The following is a 26,633-nucleotide window of genomic DNA, read 5'->3' as shown; positions in this document are numbered from 1 at the left end:
TTTCAATGGGAATGGAGCGTTTTGCTGCCATTTGCATATTTCTGTAAAAATGCATTGGCAAAATCCTAGAATAAAATAAAAGTGCAGTGTGAACGTGCCCTTAGGACACAAAAACATGTCAGTACAGTACAGTGACATTCTGTACCCACTAGTGTAGACCTACTGAGCCTACTCGTAAGGATAACTCAGGATCATTTGGTTTTACGCTGCAATATTGGATTTGGCTTTCATGTCCCAAATGCAATGACCACATTCCTGATGGAGGGGAAAGGAACTGGTTGGAATAACGTGTTCCTTCCACGCGCTACGTCCAACCAGGGAAACTCCCCCCTGTCAGGTGTAAAAGGAGCAACTTGGACACTCAGGCATGAAGGAAGCATGAGTTCAAGTCCGTTGCTCTCCCCTTGTCCCCCATATATGGGGACTAGGTTGGTGGAGGGTGTGTAGAGCCCAGGATCACATTAGATGATTGACACAGGGGTGAAAAATGGGTTACAAAATCGTGGGATAAAAAAAATATTAAAAACATTTAAAAGTGTGCCATTTGTTGTGTTTAGTTGTGCAATACCTGTAGAGAGCGAAACGGATATAGAGAGAGATAGTAAAAGAGAGACACACGCACACACACACACACACACACACACACACACACACACAAGCCCTTTCCACTAAGCTCAAAACGCCCCACAGCCGCAGACAGAAGAAGCTGTGTGCAGGTTTTTAGACAGCTGGTGGATGGAAATTAAGCTCCACCTCCGCGGACGACTGGCGCGGAGGAGAGCGTTTCCGGGAATCTGGCCGTCGCGCAAGTCGTCCGTGGAAGTGGAGCTTCTTTTCCATCCACCAGCTGTCTAAAAACCCGGAAAAAGAAGCTGTGCACAGCCAGAGAACGTGCGCGGCTCTTTAGATAGTGTGGCAGCACCTACACACACACACACACACACACACACACACACACACACACATTTACAGAGTTCACCCCTGAAGATCACTTTGTGAGGAAGTATTGAGTTTGGCCTGTGCAAACTTTAATACATTTATGCCTATAGATGTGCTGTGTTTCCCCGTTTGGTTTATTATACTTATCTCCTCCCTAGCTGTGACCGATCAGGCGGGTAATTTCTTCTTCAACGGGGCCTACAAGGTCGACACCCCCCAGAACTTTCACGCTGCAGGCACTGTATTCAAGTACCGACGGCCCATGGATGTGTACGAGACTGGAATTGAATACATCGTAGCCAAAGGCCCAATTGACCAGGCAATCAATATACTGGTATATAAATATATTATTTCTATATTTATATCTATATTTATTTTAATTGTACATATTTAATCGGGATGATGCAGTTTAACATATAGTTCCAATACAGAATATGTATAATACATAATATGTGAATATGTGTAGATGTGGTACACAGAGTTTGTACAGTAGGTACAAGGTTAAAATATACAGCTTTCAATATAAAAATATATAAAAGCCTAATTTATACTGTAGAAAAGTGCCTCGTTTTCTCTTTGAGCTTTCCGAAGTATTATGAGGGTTTAAGTGGTGAGAATTCCTAGAGTAAAACATGGCATGTTTCTGTTGGTTTGTTTGCCTATTGGCAAAATAACTTGAGGAAGGGAGTAGTAGGCTGCCCCGAAGAGATGATTAACTTTTCAGTTGAAAATGTCAAAGGTCAAATCAAATACCCTGAAGAAGGCAACCTGCTTGCCGAAACGTTGGTTTAAAAAGTTTATAGCATCGTGACTACGAGCTGTGCGGCCTCTTTTCTCATGTCAAAGTTTTATCTCCCGTGGTCAGCACCTCGCCACTACTGGTGTGCGCTCCTTTCCGTTTGTTCAAAAGGTCAAATTACAATCATGGTCAATATCCAGAGCAGATTTTCATGAAAGTTGGTGGGAGTGATCGGTAGGCTGCCATGAAAAGAAGATTTTCCACCCTTTTTTTCTACTACAGTATCTGCATAGTTCTTTTGACCCTAGTTGTCTTTATACTTTGACTTGCATAGACCTAATTATAACCTTATTGGTTGACCATTGCACTCATCGAACTTTGCAAGCGCTGACGCACTTTCAATGTAAATGTGGTGGGGGGAAGTTGCTGTGTTTGAATGAGTACAGAGTACAGACCTTGTACTCTGACAGTAGCCATATATTGAACACAGCACTAGGCATGAGTCAGCTGATAGATTTCTATACAGGAAAAAGGAATGAGACAATATGACTCTCTTGCTTGTTTCACATCTTGTCTCTACTCATACAAGGCTTTCATCATCTTACGAGTCTCCAAGAATCGATACTGTTCCCAAATACTTATCGTGAACTTTGCTGCACATCGAAACAATACAAAAATAAATACATCAGCAGAAATAGGAAAATATGGTATGTGAAAGACAATACAACGATAATTTGAATTCTGATCCTCTCTCATCAAAGCCGCATGGAGCTGCTTGAGCACACAGTCCCAAGACCAGCGCCAAATCTGGACTTCTATGGGCATGCTTCTATAGTCATAGACAACAGTCTGTTTAAACTCACATTGTCACAGCCTCAGCCACTGCTGTTGCTCTATACGTTTATTTGGGATGCACACGCAGATTAGACCAATGGACTGACATGTGGAAACAACGGTCTGACATGCGCTACTCCGTGCTTGCAGTTAGGGTTAGGTTAGGGTTTGAGGTAGGTTGTCGGTCTAATGACAGTCGGACCAATAGTATATCTAAACTAAAGCCTGTACCCGTTTATTCACACATTTACTGAAATGGAAAAAGCTTGACCATTATCTCCATCAATTATCCATGTATTATACTCAGTCAAATGAAGAACTATAAGCCTACACCTACAGTAATTGGAATGCAATAATGTGACATTTACATGTAGAGTAGCAGTAACTTAATACTTCCTTGTGCCCCCCCCCCCCCCAGGTTTGGAACCAGAATGGCCGGATCCCTTACATCACCTATGAGTACACGGTCCTCCGTGAGTCCCTACCGCCTGTCCCTCCTCCGCCTGTTTACACCGGCTCTGACAGCTCAGGTGGAGGACTCTCTGTTGAAGTGGGTGGTCTGCTGGCTGCTAACAGCAGCGTTTATGACAAGGGGCCTCCTGTGAGCCAACAGAACCAGGTGCTGATGGAACCAGGTGCCCCGAGTGGGGCCGAGGGCCAGAAGGGCCAAGAGACCAATGAGGTGTACGAGGAAACAGCGCCTATAGACTGTGACCAGGATACATCGGCATCACAGCAGCATACAGGTAGGCGCCCCTGTTTATGTGTATGTAAATGAAACTGGAATACTTGTAGATGGGAGAATATATATTACATGCAATACGCGATAACATCCCAGTAGGGGGCATGATAGTCTCGACTCTTGACGCACACAAGACCATCCTAAAAAAATAGCCTACATTTTTCATTCCTTATTGAACTCTCCCAGGATAACCACTTAAGCCCCTTATACGAATAGAGAAAAAAGCCCATCTACAAGCGCATGATTGTTTTGAGCATATAGGAATTTCACATTAACCTAAAAACAAGCAGATCTATAAGCTCACAACACATTGGCTATTTTTGCAATTCGTCATACGGCGAATTATATAGTGTTTAAGTGGTTAACTGGAGCCTCTCTGTGTGTCGGCCCTTTGGATGTGTATATTATTCATAAGAAAGATACATAAAGGCGAGCCAGAGAAGATAAAAAATGGAGTGGTTCATGGTGTATTCTCCTCCTTAAAAATGGCTGCATGAAATACATGAGTGGTAATGGTCTTTATCCATGCTCTTAGCTGGCTGTGTATGACTGTTGTGTTGAGGGCAGGCCATTATACCATCAATGTGGGTGCTGGGTGAGATGAAGGGAGGCCCCACTGGCCCCACAGTGGTTGAAATTCTTCCCGTTATGCTACGGTCTAGGCGAAACTTATGGCGCAACAAAAAAGTGGGATTCACCTCTTTCCAACTCCCAAGACCCACCAGCAACAAGGCTTGTTAAGCCTTTTTATGTGTTTTATTAAAAAGTCAGTGACTTCAGACTGGGCCTACAGTCAAAACAATAAACAAAAGGAACTAAACATAAACCTAAAAATAAACCACAAGACAAATCACTATCCTAACACCTATTACCAGTAAGACACCCGAGGACGAGAAGCGACCTGCACGCATCCGCCTGGGTGACAGCAGAATGCTGGGCAAGCGCTGGCCCTTTGTCATGGGGGGGATCAGATCTCCATCCCTGATGATGTCACGAGACTTGGGCACCATATGTATACTGTATGGGGGCTTTCCCATGTATGGGAATTTTGAGTGATACTGACTGACGGACAAAAATGTACGATTTCATAATAAATGCGATCTGCAGTCGCAATCAAACACAGGAGAAAATAAGGCCAACGAAAAGACTACCCAGCCACACCAACCCACCCAATCCTAAAGATTAACACTCACTGTATGCAGTGGAGTCAAAAGTACAAATAGCCAAATAAAGTACATTAGTACATTAGTACAAAAGTACTTTACTGGTTGTGTTGTCCTCCATCAGAGGGAAACAGCAGTCATACAGGCAGCCCCTCCCTCCCTGCTCCTGCCACTGGACCTCTGGAGGCTGGACCAGACTCCAACCCAAACCTCATCTGGAGGGTCCTGTTGGGCGACCGGATTGGACCGGATGAACTGCTCATCAACATCTCCACCAATCAGCTTCTGACCGAGGGGGAGGGGCTGTTCTCCTCCGAGGTTGGACCTGTAGATTTGGACATGAGCGGGCCGTTCCCTCTCAACAGGACCCTTGAGTTCACTTTGGGCCGCAAACGAAACGACAGTGGGGATGTTTTCTACAACAACAGAACCGTGGTGCCAGGCTCAAGGAATGCGAGCCGCGCCAACAGAACCAGGTAATGATTCAGTTCAGAGTAAAAAGTTACCATGTTTTGAATAACTAAGATAATATGCAGCAAACACAAGAACCGCCCCACCGAGTGGTCGGCGTGAGGTTGGCGGATTGGTGGATAAAAACGAGGGCGAGCCGCGAGCGTTTTATAACGAGCATTCCGGATACCACCCAGGCAGTCTACTTTGGCACCACAATCGGGGGCATCCACACATTTGCGTCAAGCGGCTTCAAGTCCCATCCAATTATACTTCAAAACCGGAAATAAAGTTGAAATCCCCGGAAGTGACGCCTGGGCTGGCGTTTTGCTCACACGAAAATAATCTTATGTGTGGTTGCATCCACACAAGATTCCTTAGGTGCGAGCAAAAAGCGAACCCAGTCGTCACTTTAAGCAGCTGGTTGCTGCATTTTCACACTAGTGAGCTGCTTCAACTTGTAGCTTGAGGACCGGTTTTCCCCTTATAATGGGAGTGGATGGGACTTGAAGCCGCTTGACGCAAATGTGTGGATGAACCCATTATGTGTTGAAGTGAGCACAACACACACACACTCGATAGATCACAGTAGGTAGACAGGAAACGGGGAGAGAGATGGGGGAAGACACACAGCAAAGTTCATCGGGAACGGGACTTGAACCCACGACACACCGTCATGCTGGATTACCAGCCATGGTGCCCATTTTGAATGTTATTTAAACATTTTAACACAAATCTTGTATGGGGTCCCTGGCACAAAATATTTTCAGATGGATGTCCGCGAACATCCATATGTGGGACAAACAGTTGAATAACTCTATGACAGTCACAGAAGGACAAACGGGTGAATAACTATGACAGTCACAGAGGGACAAACAGGTGAATAACTATGACAGCCACAGAGGGACAAACAGGTGAATAACTCTATGACAGCCACAGAGGGACAAACAGGTGAATAACTCTATGACAGTCACAGAGGGACAAACAGGTAAATAACTATGACAGACAGTCACAGAGGGACAAACTAGATCGTGTCCGTGGCTATATGGAAAGCCAAATAGGAAAGGCATGCAGTGATTGCATCCACACTGTTATGTTATGTAATGACGATACTGTTTTGATACGATCAACATCGGTTAATATTATATATATATTTTTTTTAAAGGGAAAAAATGGGTGGATACGCCCCTGGAGCTCATGCCCTACTCGCTCAGTGGTGAGGATCTGACCTTAGTGGTGAATCTGCCCGTAGACTCCTATAGAGCTCCGAAGTCCTGACGTAACTCGCTCATCCCGACGATTCCCCTGGTTCGCGGAAGTAATTTCTCTATGGAGAATAACATGGGGTGATCTTAATATCGTCTACTATAAGCGTTGTGGTCCAAAAATAAACAAGCTGTCTCGGCGTTATTGTTAGGGAGGTGTCTCTGTATCGTTTGCAACAGTCAGTCACTCATATGATACATTTTCGCTAGAAGCAGACTAACTAATTCAGCAGCAGTAACATTAGCGTTTTACTCTCAGTCAGTTGATTCTTCATATCCATATGAGTGAAGCGGCCGGGGTATTTTTCAAACACAGTTGTTATATGAGGCGATCTAAAATCACCTCAATGGGGATTTCAATGCAACTAAACAAATACATGAACCTGGGGACTGACGCCCTCTACTGAAAGTGACGTCAGACTTCGGTGCTCTATAGAAGACTCTGGTCAACTGAAGATTAATTGATTTTATTAGGATTCAGACGACCTCCCATTTCATGAGGCAATAAAGAAAAATGCTTATTTTTGATTGAAAACTTTATTTCAGACACAATGGGTCCATATACAAACAGGGAAAAACAAGACACCTTATAAAAGCATTGTTTAAAGCATTGTTTAAAATGTTTTAGTTATTAGGTAGTTCATAGTGGTTTGTGTAAAACTAACACAAAGTATAATTAAATCCCTCATTCCCTCTAATAATTATAAAAACCAATTTGCGTAAGAATATAATTAAATATAGAGTTTAAGTGGTTCCTTAATAGACAGCCTCGAGTCTAGACCTATAGGTTCACTACCTCTTGGACTCTTTTGTTGGTCTACAAGAGACATTGAAACTCCCTCCAAGCACAGACAGACACAACTGCCCAGCTAACATTTCCCCGCTAGCTACCGCCTCCCGCTGTCGCCTTCACAGCGTAGCACGCCCGGGCTGGCTTGGACTTCCCCCCGCTGTCCGCGCGTCAAACGAACGCGATCAGTTACTTTTTAATGCCTCGTGAATTTACAGCGATTTACAGTCCCTCCTCACGCTGACGTAAGGCTTGCCTCCCCCGCCCGTCTCTCTCTCTCTCTCAGACAAGGATGTGCATGTATAAAATACATCATTTTTTAACTATTGAATATAATTAAGTGGATTCTTCTTCTACTTCTTCTTCTTGCGGTTATATTTATTATTATTATTATTGTTGTTGTTATTAATAATAATAATATTAATATGTACCTGCAGACTAGTAATTGTAACTTTAGTTCAGGCTAGCCTACCTAGCCTGGAGCCGAGGCTTTACCCGGCATGCATTGCAGTGTTGTTGTTTTTGTTGAATCGACGTACGGGGGTGGAGGCAGTCGCAGAAGACAAGACTCTCCAACAAATGCTTATATTAGTTCTTACACAGTTTTTCTCCGGAGAAATTCAGTTGAAAGGTCAGTGTATTTTTATATCCGATATCTACCGTGTGTAGTGTAATTGCACGTGTTCGAATCGTTTCGATCTTTATCTGTGTATGTTTCCCTCTAGCTAGCTAGCCTAGCTACCTGGGCAATCTATTGTTTGGACGAGGGGATAAGGTTAGCATTAGCAAACGTATAACTCATGCTATTTTAACAGGTAACTTCTTATTGTGTTGATAAGTCCTTAAACACAATTATTCGAATTAGATAAGATTTGATACGTTGCTTGTGTAGACTACATAAACAGCATTTAGCTGTAAATCACATTTTTTGTCATTCTTTGTTTAAGAACTTCTCCTATGGTACCACATCAATACAGCATGGGGTCTGTGTGTATGTGGGGTCTGCAAGGCTAAATCTTCGTCAAATGTCTGTCTTGCAAATGTAAAAAATATCACATAGTAGGCTAATGTTTAAAACAGACTTTCTGTTGTCTCCTCTAAAGGAACTTTGCTAGGCCACAATTGCAAATAAAGATTTGTCTAATTACAACACATTTTGATTTAATTTTTGTCATTTTAGTCATTTTGTTGTTTTATTCTAAGCCTGATTTCTACACTTGGTTGCATGCTGAATATAGCTGGTCTACAAGCTCGCAGCACATTGTGTGCTTGTAGATCTTCTGTTTTCATCAAATTGATTTTTATGTACATACAATGTTTACCATTTTGTTGTTACTGTGATTTCAGACACAGGACTTGGATCTGTTGGGCGTACAAACGGTAAGAACATTTCTACCACTGAATTAAGGTTGCATGCTACAAGCTCTCTTGCCTCAAGTTTGCTGTTACATTTGAAAGAAATTTGACTTGAATTTGATTTCATTTTACAGACAAGGTGACATGCTGTACAGAGCTGAGACATCGTTCTTTAATTTAAGGTAATTGTTCATTTTACCAAGGACAGAAAATTGGCACCCAACAATGTGTAACTGTGTACCATTGTTACCATCATAACATTTTAAATGACTGAGGTGTATTATGATGAGTACTGTGGCACTCTGTGCCACACTATGAGCTTGTAGATCTGCTATTTTTCAACAGATAACCGCTTTTAAAATAATGTTTAAAACCTATGAGGCGACACAGATGCGTCCTCAGGTCTAAATGGGTTAAGGCAGTGGTTCTCACAGCCATCAAATGTTATCCCACATTTCACAGCAGTGATGGTAGGTAGGCCTATGATTAAGGTGAAAATAATTTATTTAATTAATTCTGTGATTTCAGACGAACTTTCGCTGGAGGAAGACCTATCGACTTCAAATGCAACCTCTGCTGGAAAGGCTACCACCAGTCGGGTTTCCCTGACCCTCTACTATACGCAACATCCAGACCTCAAGGAACGCACCCAGCTTTCCGTGCTCGGACATACAGACATGGGGACATACATACATTGCTACGCTCAGAAACTCCTGACTCCACTCAGAAGAGAATTGGTGTTTTAAAGACTTAAGCACTTACACTTGAGAACTGATGTCTTCTAAATCCTCACAGATTTTAGTTAAAACATTTGCTGCAAAATAATATATATTTACAGATTTGTGCCACATTTTCACGATGTTTCAAAATTAGCAAATCTACAAACTCGTTTTCAACAGCTTACAGCTTTTTAAATAATGGTTAAAGTGGCTAAAACCAGGGGATCTTGGACTTCAGTGACAGGGACCTGGGGTCTGAGAGCCGGAGACGTTGGACAGGGTGCATTTTGGAACTTCTGCTGGCGGCCACCACCAGTCAGGCTTCATAAAGGAAGGAAACGGACAGGCACGGCAGGCAGCTCATCAAATGGTGGTCCGTGGCTCAAATGCTGAATAACTTTGGCATGAAAAGGGTTCAAACCCACCGCTATAGGGGTTTCCAAATGGACTCTTGAATGTATGCTGCACGATTTCTTGCTCAAAAGGTGAATCTCGATTGTGTGTTCTGTTTATTGCTGTGTAACTGTTATTGCAACATTACTGGGCCTACATAACTAACTCCACACAGAATAGACTTGGTGTTTTATAGAAATTAAACTTGAACTGATTCCACAAAATGTCTTCTAAATCCTCGCAGATTTTAGTTAAAACGTTCACTGTGTTTGGGCCACATTTTAGTATTAGCAAATCTACAAGCTTGTGAGCTTGTAAATCTGCCAACAATCTAACAGCTTTTAAAATTATGGTTAAAGTGTTTGAATGGTATGACTGTTTTCTGAAAAGCCTAGATGTTTCTGTATCATTGGTGTTCAAACGATTTACTCCAATCTGAAAATATGTTGTTCCAGGGACCGCGCTACGAGCTTGTAGGTCTGCTATTTAGTTTTATCCTGAAAATGTGCAAATCTTTGAATATATATTGTTTCAGAGCAAACGTTTTTAAACTCATCTTTGCTTCTGGGTAGTCCCTGGAACAACATATTTTCAGATACTGTAGGTGTCTGCGGCCAATTTCATAATATTTCTGGGGTCCTTGACATAACATAATTTGAGAACCACTAATATAGAAACATAGGTTTTTCAGAAAACTGTGGAAATGTGGACACAATCTTATCCAACATGTTCTGGTGGTTTCAGGAAAGTTGGTGTTTTATAGATTTTAGAAGCCAGTGGTTCTCAGAGTGGTCTTAAAGTGCATTCTCAGCAAAATGACATAAAAATCAACCACTTGTATTCTAAACTTGGTTGTTTACATATTTTTTCTATGTGCCTAAATGATTTCATTGTAACCTTTTTTTTTCCTAATAAAGAAACAAAATTAAGTATACATTTGCTGCTTTATTATGTTTCTATAAATATGTGGGAGGGAGGTGAGCATGGGGGAGGATCGAGGGGTGCGGGGTCGCAAATCGCAATATATATGGGGGGGGGGGGGGGGGGGGGGGTGTCATAAAGCTCCGTTCACATTGAAGAAGCTGCTTTAAAAAGCAGAAGCAGAACTCAGAAAGACGCAGCTTTTTTTTGAGAAAGTGGGCGTGTACAAGGTACCTGTCACTCAAGCTGCCTGGACTGGCTGTCTGGCTTTGAGACGAGAGACGGGCAGTTTGAGCAGATGCGCATTTGAAAGTCTAAAACGTAAAATAGCGACTGTAGAGGAGAAATAATGATATATTTAGTTACATCATAACCTATGTATGGATGAATAAAGAATATAATCTTGGTAAACTTGTTTGTAAATAACCGAACGGACGGGATCTCAATCCTCCCCGTCTTCAGCGCTCATGTCTCCCCCCCCACTCCGCTCTCGTCTCCCCCAGGCCACGAGCGAAACCCTCCGGGCATTTTTTTAAATGGCGGCTCTGTATGTAATGTTAATGTTGATTTAGAAAGAGCATACCGTAGAAATACAATTGTATATATCCAGCACGTCGTAAAAGCAATTAAAACAGCTTATGTTTACGTGCGATTTCCGGACATTCAGTCCCAAGTCTCCCGTGGAAGGGAGCCCCCATCTCGGCGCTGTCTGTCTGTCACTGACCTCGGCTGGCTATATGTGGCAGTATAGAGTCAGACCGCTCCTCCACCACCCCCACGGCACGGACCCTCACCGTTTACACTACAGCATCATTACATTTAAAGTTTGCTTTTAATTAGCAGATGATGTGAAACATTGTGCCAACTAGTAGTAGGCTATGCATACTTTAATTACTTAATTAATAATCAATATCACGGTGATATTATCACCGGAACGGAGTCCAGTGCAACGGACCTGTGCACATGCATATCATACAACTGATATAAACTTTATATCAGTTGTATGATATGCATGTGCATAGAGAGATCAATAATTAATAGCCTTTATAATAAAGGCTATTAATTATTGATCTCTCTCGCGCACACACACACACGCGGTGCATACGACGCGCTGGGGACTCTGGACTTTAGTTCTTTGTCTATAGACTATATATATATATATATGCTCATTTATAAACCGTGTGTGTGTTTAGTCCACGGTCAGAGACAGCTACGGGGTTCAGTTGTTCACCTCGGTGGGAACCGGGAGGGGGTAATTACTGCAGGGGCACTGAGAGAGAACTGGCTCGCAAGTGAGCCCCGTGTCGGCTCCTCCACGGTGCTCAATATCACACACACACACACACACACACACACACACACACACACACACACACACACACACACACACACACACACGTGTTCTATCTATCTATAAATATAGGCTAGTATCTACTATCTTTCAACTTTTGGTTCATCGATAGGCCTACATGAACGCAATAGACCAATTGAAATGATTCCCTCAAATAAATCTTATATGCGATTGGTTTATCGATTCAGAACGCAGCAAACCAATCACAAAACATGGGCAACATATTGCATAAATAGAGGGGGTACATACAACTGATATAAAGGCTATTAATTATTTTTTAAAGGTATGATCAAGGCCCCACTCCTGTAGTACATTACTACAGGAGTATGTGGTACAGCGCCACGGTGATAGTGCCTCGGGTGACCTGCGGCCAGACCCCGTCGTCGAGGAGAAACCTCGAGCTTTCCCCTCGAGCGAAAGTGGACCGACTTCTGGACCCTGTGGCCCGGCCCGCGGAGGACCCCCTAAGTTGAGACTGGGTGTCGAGGAGCGTAAACCAGTGATCAACCCCCTGTGCTCAGGGCGAGGTCCCGCGACAAGGGCAATTAATTTTAGTGCGATGAAACGTCCCGCAAATCGTCTCCGAGCACACACGAGGACCGGCACAGAAACGCGCTGAGAGCGGGCTCTTCTCGGGGAAGGTTTTGGGGAAAACTCCGACACAACTACGGTATATTGTTTAGTTGTTTGTCTATCTATCTATATCTGCAAATTTATCAACCGTGTGTGTGTGCACTGTTTAGTCCACAATCAGCGTCAGCGACGGATAGCGTTCTGGAGAGTTCAGTTCCGTAGTCCATCCATAGCTTCGATGAGAACCGGAGGGGGGGGTGAATGCACGATGACTTGTCCCCAGAAACGTGACACTCGCGACGGCACACGGAACACAACCTGTTTTCACCGCTTCGACAACTTGTTTCTCATATAAACTTTAATTTCTATCACAAAATATGCTATGGTCTTGCCAAATATCCATTCATATTTCATATACAGCCCATATTCAAAAAGTTTATTTTTTAATGCGGACAATTGGGTCGGACAGCTTTCCAGAGGGTTTTCGGTTTTGTAAAATGAGCTCAACTCCGCCTCCTCAAACCACGCTGTGCTCTGATTGGCTACACGCAGATTTTTAAAGCTCCAGCTTTTAAAAGCTGCTTTAAAGTTAAGGTCCGGTGAGAAAAAAAAAACGCAAAAACAAAAAAAAGCTGTGTTTCCAGCTTTTAAACGCAGAAGCTGTTCTGCATAGAGATAACATGGGACGAAGAAGCAGAAGCTAGCTTCTGCTTCTTCAATGTGAACGGAGCAAGACAGCTCCACGCTGTCCTGCTGCTGCCTTCGGTAGCTGACGTTCGAGTCGCGGCAGAGAAGCGGGGCGCCGGCTACACGCGCGTCGGCGCGCACGGCACACGCTGATCAAGAACGACGCGGCCACATCGTGCGACGCGCCCGGCGGAGGACACGATCGGCGGCGCGCGGCGACCGCCTACCGCAGGCGGCGCGCCATAACTTGCTAGCTGGGTGGCTCTACTGATTTATTTGAAGGTGTCTTCAAATCCTCCAAACCCACCGTGAAAACTAAACATACGGTAAATAATAAAACAAGGATGTTACAATTAACACAAGATGTAGATGCAAACATTTCACATAAGTAAAATACAGACATAAAACAAACAACAAATACCTCTTTGGCTGCGTGCAAAACAAAGAGGGAATCTCTTCAGTCTTCAGGTCCTTATTATAACCTTTACATATAAACTTTAGAGTCTCTTGTAAGTTGTGATACTTCTTTGTGACCAGTGTACACAGAGCTGCTGCACCTTACTGCTTCTAGCTAGCCAGACTCAATGTTTTTCTTGCCAACGGCTGATTCGGTCTGGCTCATTAGCCAGGCTAGCTTAGCTGCTTGTGGCTTGATTGCTTATACAAAAGTCCCGTGTAACCAATTGACATGAGAGCAGACCAAACGAGACACAGAAAATGACTTTGACTCTTCAAAATAAAAGCATTACAACAACTTGACACAAAACATAAATGAAATAAACTATGAACTTCTTAATTACGCACTTCACTTGTACTTTTAGAAAATAATAAACAATCATGAACTTATTTTAGCCTTCTTATGAACTTTGTCTTAGAGAAATAAACAAATTATATTACTCTATAGTGGCAACAGTTACAGACATCCTTCATGAAAAAGGCACAAGGCAAGGCAGGTGGAAAGACAAGCAGGAAGGCAGCACAAGCAAGCTTCCAGGCAGCTGGACAGACAGGCAGCAGGGCAGACAGCCAGTAAATCAGACAACAATAACAACAAAAGGTATGGCAGCCATGGACAGACAGGCAGGTCCACCTGGCTAGGATTGCATTCTATCATATTTATAATTCATGGTGGCTTCCCTCTACTGTGTCCAACTCCAAAGTACAAACACGGCTTCAGCTCTCCTGCCAGCACCTATAAAACACATCACATGACACACCCTGTTCCCTGGTCCAGGAGAGGGGGGGGGAGACATACAGGGAGGTGGAGAGTGGAGAGATAGATAGAAGGAGAAGAATGAGATACAAAGAGCAAGCCAGAGGGAGAGGGAAAAAACAGTGGATTGGAAAGAGAGGGAGAAAAAGAGAAGTGGAGAAAGAGAAGGAGGGATATGTCCACACTTAAAAGCAAATAATTTAAGGTATTTACAGAAAAGGCCTTCATAAATAAGGAATACGACAAGAAGGAGGAAAAAGCTGCTGTCAGAGTCAGACTGTAGTCACCTCTGGGGAGAAATGTGAGGGAATTAGTCTCAGTTATTCAGAGAGACGTCGGCAAGGTTTAATGCCTGATTTCTACTTGGGTGTGCGCCGTGTCGCACACCGAGAATAGTATAAATCAGGCTTAAGTCAAAGTTCCTGTGATTTTCTAATAAATGTCTGGACTGGCCATGGCTCTGGCCGCCAATATGACAACCAGTGACTTTTATGCGATCTGATGAAAAAGTGCCTGTGTGTCTATTCTGATATCCAGGTTGAATGTCTTACATACGTAGGCCTGCAGTACCGGTATGTCTCACGTGTGTGTGTGTGTGTGTGTGTGTGTGTGTGTGTGTGTGTGTGTGTGTGTGTGTGTGTGTGTGTGTGTGTGTGTGTGCGTGCGTGCTTACGTGTGCGTGTGCGTGACCGTGCAACATGCATGTGTGACAGGGGAAACCAGAGGCTGCTTCAAAAGAACCTGAAGATGAGTGCTGCTGACATGTACCGCTGGAAACTCTCTTCTCAGGAACCCTGCAGCGTTACCTGTTCAATAGGTGGAGACACACGTGAATCACGCACGCACGCACACACGCACGCGCGCACAAACACACACACACACACACACACACACACACACACACACACACACACACACACACACACACACACACACACAAACACACACACACACACACACACACACACACACACACACCAGTCGTCAGACAGGTTCTCAAACATTTTAAATTATTTTGTGCCAGGGAAGAGTTTTGTAAAAAAATCTTTCAAAATTAGCTGATCTACAATCTGAATTTGTAGATTCGGAATAAGGGATTTAAGTGTTTGAAAAGTTTGAGTATGCTTCTGTAAGATCACAAGCCCTTTTCTTCTATGTCTCCTTGTGTGTTTGTGTCTATAAGGAGTGTCTAGGTCGTTTGCCATGTGTGTGCGTTATGACGGTGTGGAGGTTGATGACATATACTGTGATGCTCTGACCAGGCCTGAGCCAGTCCACGACTTCTGCATCGGCAGAGAATGTCCGCCCAGGTAGGAGGACATACTGTGCACTTGCAGCAGTGGTTCTCAAACCTCTTCATGTCGTCAAAATGAAGTTGTTACAGTTATTTAAATTTTCATGTCACATAGGCGATACCTTTCAAAAATGTTCAACAATGTTCAAAGATTTTGAGATCTGCAAGCTCATAACATGTCTCAGTGCGACATTTGGTTTGTAAATTGGTAGAAGTATAGGCTAAGTATTGGATAAGTTGTTAATGACGAATATCAGAAGTTAAGTTAATGAGTCCCTCGATGTTTTGAATGTTTGGCAAGTGCCAGCAAGGACCACAAACCAAAGCAAACAAAGATTGAGATGACACATTCAGAAATTACTGTAATTTATAACAGGCCTTGTAGAGGTACATTTTGTATTAACATATACTGTAGGTATCCCGCAACTACCATACATATCTGCCACTCAACCAAAGATGAATCCCCCTTGGCCTCCATTGCCAGTGTATAGTGTGTAGATAAACCAGATAGACTCCACCTCATGTCAAAAGGTCTTTGGACTTTTTCTGTGCATCATCAAAAGTGTCCCTTTTGGGTCAATAAAACCTCAAGCTTTGAGCATGCCATGTGAAAACAGCCTTTTCACTTAATTTCTTGTCTTCCATCCAGATGGGAGGCGAGCAGCTGGAGTGAGTGTTCCAGGACCTGTGGAGAGGGCTTCCAGTTCCGGCTGGTGCGCTGTTGGAAGATGCTGTCCCCTGGCCTGGACAGCTCTGTCTACAGTGACCTCTGCACCATGGCCGAGCTGGAGAGACCTCCGGAGAGACGGCCCTGCAAGAGCCCTACCTGTGGACCCCAGTGGGAGGTGGCCGAGTGGGCTGAGGTAGGGGAGAGGGGAAAGAGAGAGAGAGAGAGAGAGAGAGAGAGAGAGAGAGAGAGAGAGAGAGAGAGAAAGAAAAATAACGTTTCAGAAGGCTCTAAGATGAAGTGTCACCGGCAGGGATAGCTACCTTAAAAATGTGTTGTTATGGCCTTCGTTCAATAAAGTACTTCATGATCAGGTTTGTTAGAATCATCTTACATCATATTGTGAATGACTCTGCCGTCTTGCTTCTCCTCTGTACAGTGTTTAATGGTCATATTGTGAATGACTCTGCACTCTTGCTTCTCCTCTGTACAGTGTCCAGCCAAGTGCGGCCGAAAATCCCAGGTGATGCGTGAGGTCAGGTGTTCAGATGACACCAGATCATGTGATCTAGTGACTAAACCTCCTCACACCAAGAACTGTACTGGCCCTCCCTGTGAACGCCATTGGACTTTATCAGAGTGGGGGCCTGTGAGTGTATTATCTTACAATACATATACTTTATAAACACACCCCAGACTAATTATAATTGTGAAATATCAAACATATACATTGCATGACAAATGATCCTCAACATAAAATATATTGCACATAGCCAGCCCATAGTAGGGGATCAGTGAAATGTAGTCCAAATGTAATGTTGAGTGTTTCATTATAGTTCAGAGGTCTGGTGGCTTGGGGAAAGAAACCTTTACAAAATTCCTCTGTTTGGAACCGGATGTTTATTCATCACCATTGGACTTTTGTCTGTTTCGACCTCTGCCAGTGCTCAGGGTCGTGCGGCCATGGAAAGATGGTGCGTCATGTCTACTGTAAGACCCCAGAGGGACGCGTGGTTCCTGAGTCACAGTGCTCTGCAGAGAACAAGCCCCTGGCCATCCACCCCTGTGGGGAGAGAGACTGCAGTCCACACTGGATAAGTCAGGACTGGGAAAGGGTAAGGTCACTGGATGCTATCCTTTAATTAAATCATAGTGAGCACTGGGCAGTCAAGCATCTTTAGTGTTTCCTTAGTGGGACGGAACAGGGAAACTATGATGGAGACAGCATGAAGGAGGCTGCCAGCCTGGGATATAAGTGCATGGAATGTATTAACCACTAGACTTGGCAAGAGAAAACAAAAAGAATGGCTGGATAAATAAACAGAATAATAGCTGACTTAAATTCAGTAAAATACAAGTTTGATAATACACTAACCTTATTTGTCTGTCTCTAGTGTAACACAACATGTGGACGCGGTGTCAAGCGGAGGATCGTGCTCTGTGCCGGCATCACCGGTGGAAAATTCCAGACCTTTGATGATGAGGCCTGTGGTGGAGGCGAGAAACCTGAAGAGGAGAACACCTGCTTTGAGAGGCCGTGCTTCAAGTGGTACACTACACCATGGTCAGAGGTGAGCATAGTAGTGTCAAAGACCACACCCTTGTCTCAGTGACAGTGACACAATGGCACCTTTGGTCCTGTGGAACTCACCTACTATAGGACAGGAAGGACTAACATGGTAGAGTTTCGTATCCCTCTGTACAGTAGCTCAGTGGCTCCAACGTGGCATTGACTGGCCAGGGTTTTGAGTTCCCTTCCCTGCATAGACCAATAGAGCATAAGTTAGAAGCTTCATTCCCAATACTGAAAATGCCACCCGTACTAAAAATGCCACCAGTAATGTACAATGTTTTTGATGAGCTAGCCACACAATGGCAATGGCATCTTTGCTTTATGGTAGCATTTGGAAATATATCTGCCCAAACTAACCAAATTATTTCAGAGACATTTGCCTTTCCTATTGCAGGAATCTAAAGAATGAGACGAGGATTTGGTTTTAACTGCCTACTGTCACAATAACAGCAGACAAAGTTATATCAAAATGACATGGGTCATAAATTGAGATAATAAAATTTGCACATTTAGTGTATTTAGTACCGTTGCAGCTAACCACTCTAAGCTGAGCTGTACCCTACTGTGCTGGCTTAGTACCACATCCTGATTGCTGGAACTAGGCTTGGAAAGGGAAAAGGAACATCTTCGATTTGCCAGTGGCCTGAATTGGCCTACAGTGTAATGTGAACCTCTGTGTCTTGAGCTTAAGCCCTCAATGACAACAGTGTATACCAGTACGCAATATTAGACTAATTTGCACTCTCTAGGACAAACCTTATAGGATACCATATTATGCCTATGGCATAGTGTGTGACATTTTAAAGTAAAATAAATAAATAAATAGAACATTGTTGGAAAATGAGGGTATGTCCCCTTTAACACATTTGTTGCTATTGACAGATGTACTGTCCTATAAATCAATTACGTGAGGTGCTCATGACGAGTAGGCTCGTCTTAAGGCGTTTGATATCGCTATAAGAAAGCTTTGCTGTGTTTCATTTTTGGAATCGCTCCGGTGCCTAGACACGGCTGCTAGGAGGGCCCCGTCCGCACTGTTTCTGTTTATCCATAGCCATTAGCTTCTGTATTAGCCGCTGCCTTTGCATGCTCTTTTCTCGGAAACAACGCGCTGTCCGTAGTTTTGAACAGATCGGCGATGTTCAGAGGAGATTATCCAGTGATTGCGATTGGAACATTAGGGTTTTCTGGAGCAAGAATGGACGTTGTCTTAGCTCGCTAGCATTGGCGCTATTACTGTTCCAAGATGGCGACAAACAGGACGACTTCAGCAGAAAAATGCCCTTGATCACCCAAGCGCTACCTATTTTGTCCACCAGGTGGCACTCAAAGTAAGGAGTCTGCATGGGTGAATGGGATTTGGTTGGCCCAAAGAGGGATGCTGGGGAAGAGACGGGTGGAGTGTATATTGTATTATTTTGAGGAAGTGATGTGAACTTGAAATAAATGTGTCTGATGTTGCTGAAGAAGTTCTAATAAACTAACGGTGGCTGAGAAAAGAGACTGTTCATTCACCATTGTGCAATGGGAAAATAAAGTTAATAGGCAGTGACCGACGCAAGTATTAACTTCGGACGTGGAATTGAACTTGATTCAGTTCCTGTGTCTGCCGGTTTTGATAAATCCGGGGACGAAGACAGGAAAAGTGACAACATACACATCCATTCACTGGTGCAGGTGCAGATCGAACAGAACGCTAGTCCCTCACACTGCTATAATGCTCCCAGAGGTGTTCAACAAAATAAACTGTTTCCATCCACACAAGGTCTTCTTCAGGGTGATCCATGATGATCATGTTTCATGCAAGCCTATTCATTATATTCAATATAATTACAGTACCTCATAGACCAGTTGCTCTGCAGCCAGTATTGACTGTTGAATGTTGTTGTCGATTTGCAGTGCACCAATGCCACAAAGACAAATGTATGTTAATTTATTATGCTTAGCAACATAATTAATGGTCATTCTGATTATGATTCAAAAATAAAAACCTGTCAGTCAGTCAGTCATTCATTCATTCATTATGCTGACCTTTTCCACAGTGCACTAAGACATGTGGTGTTGGTGTGAGGATGAGAGATGTGAAGTGTTACCAGAACAGGGAGCTTGTCCGTGGCTGTGACCCCCTCACTAAGCCTGTAGCCAAACAGACCTGTGCTCTACAGCCCTGCCCCACTGAGCCACCAGGTAAGATGAACAACCAGTATAAATTAATTTAGAGATGACTGTCAGACTGGGAACTGTGTTTGTGGGACACTTTGAAGTATGGAGACATTATTTCTTCCTTGGCCTAGTGGGAATGTGCGATTGTGCGTGCAAACAAAGTTTCATGGCAATCAGACGATGCGTTGATGATTTGAGGCATTTTGTTAAAAACTGGCCACTCCTGCAAACTTTGGATGCCAATCTTAGACAATCAGGATGGAATATAAAAAATCTGCTCTGGCCTCCAGCCATGTATGACAAAATAAGTTACTACTTCATAGTAGAATTGTAGGACTATTGACCATTATTCATACTGACACTCCAGAGAGAGCACAACGTATAAAAAGCAAGAGTACTTGAATTTGCCTGACTTTGCTTAATTGTCCTTTCCCAGATGAGAGCTGCCAGGACCGCCCCACCACTAACTGTTCCTTAGCGCTGAAGGTTAACCTGTGCAGCCATTGGTACTACAGTAAGGCCTGCTGCCATTCCTGCCGGGTGATACGAGCCTCCTCATCCTAGTCTTAGGAGAGATTACACCTCGCCTCATTCATTCTCTCTAGTATGACGGCGTCACTTGAGCAGTTATTTTTGGGAAGTGACGCCCACGTGCTGGATTATGCTGTATCGATTACGCTTAACCCAACCAATCACTTTAAAGGAGAGCATGTCAGTTTGCTAATTGAAAAACAAAATGTAGAAAGTTGTAATTGAATTCATCTCCTTACGGATTCATTATTATAGCAATCAGTTTTGCTACTGTATGAGCTTGCCTCAATTCATTATTTTGGAGGCAAAAAAGGTTCCAAAAGGTTCAAAATACAGTCAGCCTTTAACAGAGCCAGTGAATGACAAATCCTCAGCAAATAAATACAAATGTAGAAAACAAACCATAGAATTATTGAACCATAAAAAGCATAATCACCTCTATGAGAACAGTTTCAGCTTGCCTCCTACTCAGTGGTGTTTTGTTTCATGTACACCCCTGTTGAATATTGTCATTTACAAGAATTAGATCAAACCCCTAATCCATTCTAACTGTCACACACCCACAAAGCTTGATCTTTGACCTCCGACAAGTCCAATTCTCTATGAACCATCTTCCTTCCTCCTCATTGTCATCGCAAAGTGTCTTTGACCTCAAGCACCCCCCCCCCCCCCCCCCCCCCCCCATCTCCCCGTCCACCGTCCACCGGGCCTAATGTTACCAAGACCCAGATTCTCCACAGAGGTCCAGTGTATAGTACAATGTTTGTGATGATCGCCTAAGGGTGGAGCTACAGAAAACAAGAGGAGATGAAGATGTGTCTGTGAAATAATGTCACTTGCTAGTTGCTACTAGGACAGAACGAGAATCACCTTATTCACCAAGTAGCAAGTACAATAAATGCACAGGAATGTGTCTTGGTGAAATTGGTGTACAGATGTCATGATGACAAGCATAATAAGCAGTGTTCACTGCTGTTATTAAATTATTTTTCAGCTGACCATACTGCATGTCTAGAATATTTAAATACAGATATTGTTTATGAATATTATTTAAGTCTATTTCAAATTAGTGTCTGGCACAGAAAATCATGGCTCATCATTAAGCTGACGATTCCAATCTTGGATTGTAAAGCCTGCCTTTTGGGGTGTCCATTGGCATCTATGTAAAGCTTGGCCAGCTGCTTGCAGGGCATATATTATATTTATTATTCATAACACATTTTCATTAATCATGACGTTCCTGATGCCAACCAATGCATATTAATCATGTTATTTAATGCCAGTTTTTGGTTTGTGGATGACCTTAGAGAAGTATTTAATCTAAACAAGCAGGAATGTATGGGATATAGACTGAAGTTATTCCATTCAGAGACAGAGAGATTCCTGAGACTTGAAATGGTTGAAATGTATTCAATAGTGTATGTGTCATTTTTGTCAATATAACTATCATGTACTGTGTTTCTATACCTGATACCTCTTTGTACAAAAGTATTGAAATTTTGTACTGTTGATGATAACTGAAATCCTCAATGTATTGACTTGTATTTCCATTAAAAAGGTTACAAATTCTGACAATTGTCTTTGTATTAATAAATTAAATCACCACTGGAACTCTAGCATCCCTATAATGGCACGACAATTTGTCAATAGCAGTCCCAATGCGATGTGTTGTAAGCTTGTAGATTGGCTATTTTTGGGGGAAAGAGATTTGGTATAGATACTATAGAGAGGGAAATATAATAGGATCTAATATAGACTATACTGCCCTGGGGGGTATCCCGGATGGTCAACCAGGTATTGCCAGTGTTTATCAACCTTTTTGGGTCAGTTCCCCCTATACAATATACAGGTCCCTTGTTGCCTTTGTGTGTATGAGCACGAAATGTGCTCAGCTGATTAGCTGAGCACAGAATGATGATGTATGACGATAAGAGCACCCCTCACTTCACACAAGTGTTTTTTTTAATTGTGTATTGTGATGTTTATATAATTTAGAAAACCCATCAAATTCCTTTGAGAAACACTAACACAGGATTTAAATCACTAGTCTAACTTAATAAGATAAGAAGATCAGTTTATTTCTACATTGCACTTTCTCTGCACCACTCTTACATGGTCAACCTTTTTTATAACTTTTTGGGGCATTTTGCCTTTTATTGATAGATTTTACAGTAGTTAGACAGGAAAGGGGAGAGAGATGGGGGGAAGACACGCAGCAAAGGTCATCGGGATCAGGACTCGAACCCGCAACACGCTGTCAGGCTGGATTACCAGCCTAGGTGCCTGGATCGCTCGGACGGCCTAGGACATGGTCAACCTTTTTAGAGAAGATGTTACACAAACACCAGCACGTTTCCCCATAACTTTATTGGTACAGTAAATTGAAAAATGTTAAATAGTAACTGGTAACACTAGGAACAGAAATGCAAATGCATTAAACAGGGTGTGATGCCATCTGCTGGCCCCTGTGACAACTACTGAAATAAAACCACCAAACCCTACCATAGGATATGTTATGTTATGTATGCTAGTTTCACCTTCAAAGAAACAGAATGCTTTTATGCTGGATATGTTATGTTATGTATGCTAGTTTCACCTTCAAAGAAACAGAATGCTTTTATGCTAACAGTAGTAGTAATAATAATAATAATAATAGCCTAATAATAATAATAAGCTGGGTTAACCACTTTAGCCCTATATACTTCATTGTAAGACGATTAGCAAAAATAGACAAGTTCACACAAATACTGTGATTCGACGGGTTGTGAGCTCGTCGATCAGCTACGTAAACTATGTTTAAACATTAGGGTGGGGCCAACATTGTTTTTATATTCACCTATAATGACAATGACATGGCCAAATAGGGATACCATGAGGGTAAAGTGGTAAAGTGTAATGCAAGCCAATTAAAAGCATGAAACCCACAGCACTGTACTCCAAAACGCCTTAGATTTTGTGATGCTCTATTGACCTAACTGCCCTTCATCTGGTCAGAGTGAGCCTGAGAGCAAAGCAAACACGCCCTTGAAAGAATTTGTGTTCTGCACATGTCTTAGGCACACTCACAGACATTATGAACTAAATGAACAAATCACAACTTCTCTCTGTCTTCCTCCTACACAGGAAACAAGAACACACTTTTACTACGGCTTTGTGGAACTGATAGAATTGGGTCTATTATTATTATTATATTATCCAAATAATATGTTTTCATATAGCTGTAGTGTAAATATCGTTTTACCCTGTACAACACAGCATTTGATCACAAACTTTTATATTTACTATTTGAAAAGATTGACACATCCTCTTAAAAAATTGTTAGTTAGGCCTACACAACACTGAAACAACTTATAGTACCTTTTAAAGGACAATATGTAATACTTTCACAGAATGGGTCCTCTATATTTTGGAGATATTAGATTGAGGTAAACAGACCTTGAATATCATATCTGTATACCCATAGCCTTATTCTTTCATGACAACAATGAGAAAATAGCATTTGATCAACACATGACTTTTTGGTGAACAAAATGGTAGTCTCCCTGGGATTCTTTTACAAGTGGAGGGAGGGAGTTGGTTGAAAACACAGGTGCTGCTGGCTGCCAGCCTCCAGGGTCTCCTCATCAACTGCAGATTTTACATCATCCGACCGCAGCAACCGTGTTGGGTGGACGAATGTAGTCCATGTACTGTACATGACACATTGAGTTCCTTAAGCAGTGAGGGTGCTTGTGGCTGGCAGCAAGGTGCCTTGTTCAGCAGGTGGTGCCACTTTGACTGCATTGATTGGTCAGCTGTCATACAGTATATTCTCAAGGAAAGATAATGCAGCTAACAATGCAGTTCACTGGCCTTGGAACGTCTCGGAATCCCCCAGGAGGAAGTCACTAATGTTGCTCTGGAGAGGGAAGTCTGGAGCACTCTGGTGGAGCTGTTGCCCCCGCGACCCGACTATGGATAAGCGGTTGAAGATGGATGGATGGACAATGCAATTCAAGCTCATCACCCTCTCAGTGTTTTTTATCACTCACCTCACATCAGTATATACAATAGGTCTATAGTGTGTGTGTGTGTGTGTGTGTGTGTGTGTGTGTGTGTGTGTGTGTGTGTGAGAATGTGTGTGTGTGTGTGTGTGTGTGTGTGTGTGTGTGTGTGTGTGTGTGTGTGTGTGTGTGTGTGTGTGTGTGCTCTTTTATAGGATATTAATGAAATCACAGTTGTTAATTGAAAGCCTTTTAAGAGCCCTTGGTTTTTATAATTCGTATTCTGTGCTACTGTGCACCACAGCATACCGTAACACAAACAGTCGTTCCCATGTTAAAGTGAGCACTCACATACTCACAGTACCCTTGCTTTGTTGGCACTGTGAATCATGTAATATTTCAGTGCGTTGTACTTCAAAGGAAACCAAGTGTTAACAAAGTTCACACAGTGGTAGGTGAATGAAAGACACAAAAGACAAAGACACAACAACGGTGAATTCATGAGTGGGTGGGTGTACTTATGCTGTACAGTGTCACACTACTCTCCAATAACCTCTCCTCCAGCTGAGGGTCTGTGTGTGCAATTCCATCCACTTTACAATTTTACTGCTGCATCAGTGCACCATGATTTACAGGGCCACTGAATGGTTTCTGGTACGGAAGGTCACCAATTAGATCCTCGGCACACCTAGTCAACATGTTGAAGTGTCCCTGAGCGAACCCATAAGTGAACACCACCCCCCCCCCCCCACACACACACACACACACACACACACACACACACACACACACACACTTCCTTTTCTCACAACCCAGTTCAGTACGGTATTATTTACCAAATACGTGTAATACTGGTCCACTTTCTGATGGGAATAAAATTATTACATGGGGCAGTACACATAACCAAAAGGTTCTCAATTCCCCATGTGCACCTTAGGCCCAATATGGAGGCAGCAAAGTCCAACGAAATACCTCTTACTTTGTGTGGTTGCATATAGAATCTACCTACACTCACTGTAATCTGGAAATTAACATTGCCTCTCCTCACCATTCAGTGTTCCACGTTAAGGCTTAATTTATACTTTGTCGCATGGCCATGCCATCCAAAATACCTAATTCTTGAGGGACGCCATCGTGCGACGAAATGCGACAGAGCCCTAACCTACAGCACCGGCCCTCTTGCCTCTAGACATCAGTGCTGACGCTGTGGGTGACCACCTCCCTCATGGTGACGGAGCGGATGAGGTTGAGCTTCTGGTAGAAGCTGGCCATGTCCGTCGGCAGGTCCAGCTCCTGCTGCTGAACAGTCCTGTAGCTGATCCTGCGGCCGCCATTGCACAGTCTCTCCGCCGGGTGCTGCAGGTAGTACGGCAGGGAGTGTCGGGCGCACGAGGGGCAGAAGGTGTGGGACCTCTGCATCCCGTGGTGGACCAGCGGAGGTGGGGGCGGAGGAGGGGAGTAGCCAGCAGGCCCGTTGGCCTCCGTGAGGAAAGTGGGTGGGTAGCTGTCGGATTCGTCGCTGTAGCGCTCAGGCAAGGGGGGCGACGGAGCCATGGGTGGTGGCATGGTGGGAGCCAGTGGCAGGGTGCAGCGGGACGGTGACATGGTGGGGAGTGCTGGTTCCGCCTCCTCCCCCTTCTCAGACTCCTCCCTCTTACAGCAGTAATACTGTTGGTAATGGAAAGGTGGGGGGGGGGGGCATATAGGAAATATGATACGAGCAAAACTGTGCATTGATTGTTTCAAGGTCAGTCATACTGAAGCTTGCTGATACAATATGAGGGGTATGTCTTTGTGTTTTAGAAGCCGACCTTGAAAGTTATCAGGCACATTATTTCATCATCATCAACATTGTCTGATTCCACAGTATTCCCAAATACTGTGTTTGTCTGGAAGAGGTGTAGCCAACAGGTATGACATACCTGCAATCTACATAAGCACAGCACAGCTACAATGGTCAGTAGGATGACTGTAGCCAGAATTCCACCTGCGATAACCACGGTACCGGCTGACATTCGAATGCCTCTCCATCAACAGTCTGCAGAGAGAGAGAGAGAGAGAGAGAGAGAGAGACCGGGGGGCAGGAGACATGAGGAGAGAAGGGATCCGAGAAAGAAGAATAAATCAGGGTGACTTTAAGGAGAGGAAAGATTTGAGGTATTGAGATATTGAGAGATATATTGAGACATATGATTCATGAATGTTATTGAAGTCTGGTGCCTCTTAAAGCACAAACCACATCAAAGGGTCGAGACGGGAAGAGACGGTTTTAGCGTTCGTCCCAGCG

General features: G+C 43.4%; 2 protein-coding genes across 3 annotated transcripts in view; one reads left to right on the top strand and one right to left on the bottom strand.

Annotated features, from left to right (window-relative positions):
- The window catches only part of LOC308317174 (ADAMTS-like protein 2), a 30,988-nt gene extending 10,133 nt beyond the window's left edge, over positions 1-20,855 (top strand). For both annotated transcript variants that reach the window (XM_080766020.1, XM_080766021.1), the window contains exons 9-19: positions 1,098-1,273; positions 2,931-3,258; positions 4,542-4,893; positions 14,849-14,952; positions 15,319-15,445; positions 16,079-16,292; positions 16,590-16,745; positions 17,041-17,211; positions 17,491-17,667; positions 19,712-19,856; positions 20,269-20,855. In XM_080766020.1, coding sequence (XP_080622146.1) covers positions 1,098-1,273; positions 2,931-3,258; positions 4,542-4,893; positions 14,849-14,952; positions 15,319-15,445; positions 16,079-16,292; positions 16,590-16,745; positions 17,041-17,211; positions 17,491-17,667; positions 19,712-19,856; positions 20,269-20,396 — 2,078 coding nt within the window. In that variant the 3' untranslated portion in view covers positions 20,397-20,855. The remainder of the gene's footprint in view (positions 1-1,097; positions 1,274-2,930; positions 3,259-4,541; positions 4,894-14,848; positions 14,953-15,318; positions 15,446-16,078; positions 16,293-16,589; positions 16,746-17,040; positions 17,212-17,490; positions 17,668-19,711; positions 19,857-20,268) is intronic.
- Positions 20,856-25,531: 4,676 nt separating this feature from the next.
- fam163b (family with sequence similarity 163 member B) lies at positions 25,532-26,361 on the bottom strand (the record flags this gene model as incomplete). Its single annotated transcript, XM_080765399.1, has 2 exons — positions 25,532-26,014; positions 26,269-26,361. 2 exons carry the CDS (start codon positions 26,359-26,361, stop codon positions 25,532-25,534), a joined length of 576 nt encoding a protein of 191 aa, XP_080621525.1.
- Between the last annotated feature and the right edge of the window lie 272 nt (positions 26,362-26,633).

This window comes from Protomyctophum bolini (genome assembly GCF_963924005.1).
Source record: "Protomyctophum bolini genome assembly, chromosome: 6".
NCBI classification, from domain to species: Eukaryota; Metazoa; Chordata; class Actinopteri; order Myctophiformes; family Myctophidae; genus Protomyctophum; species Protomyctophum bolini.
Note: the sequence above shows the minus strand (reverse complement) of the source record. Positions and strands in the feature narration are given on the sequence as shown.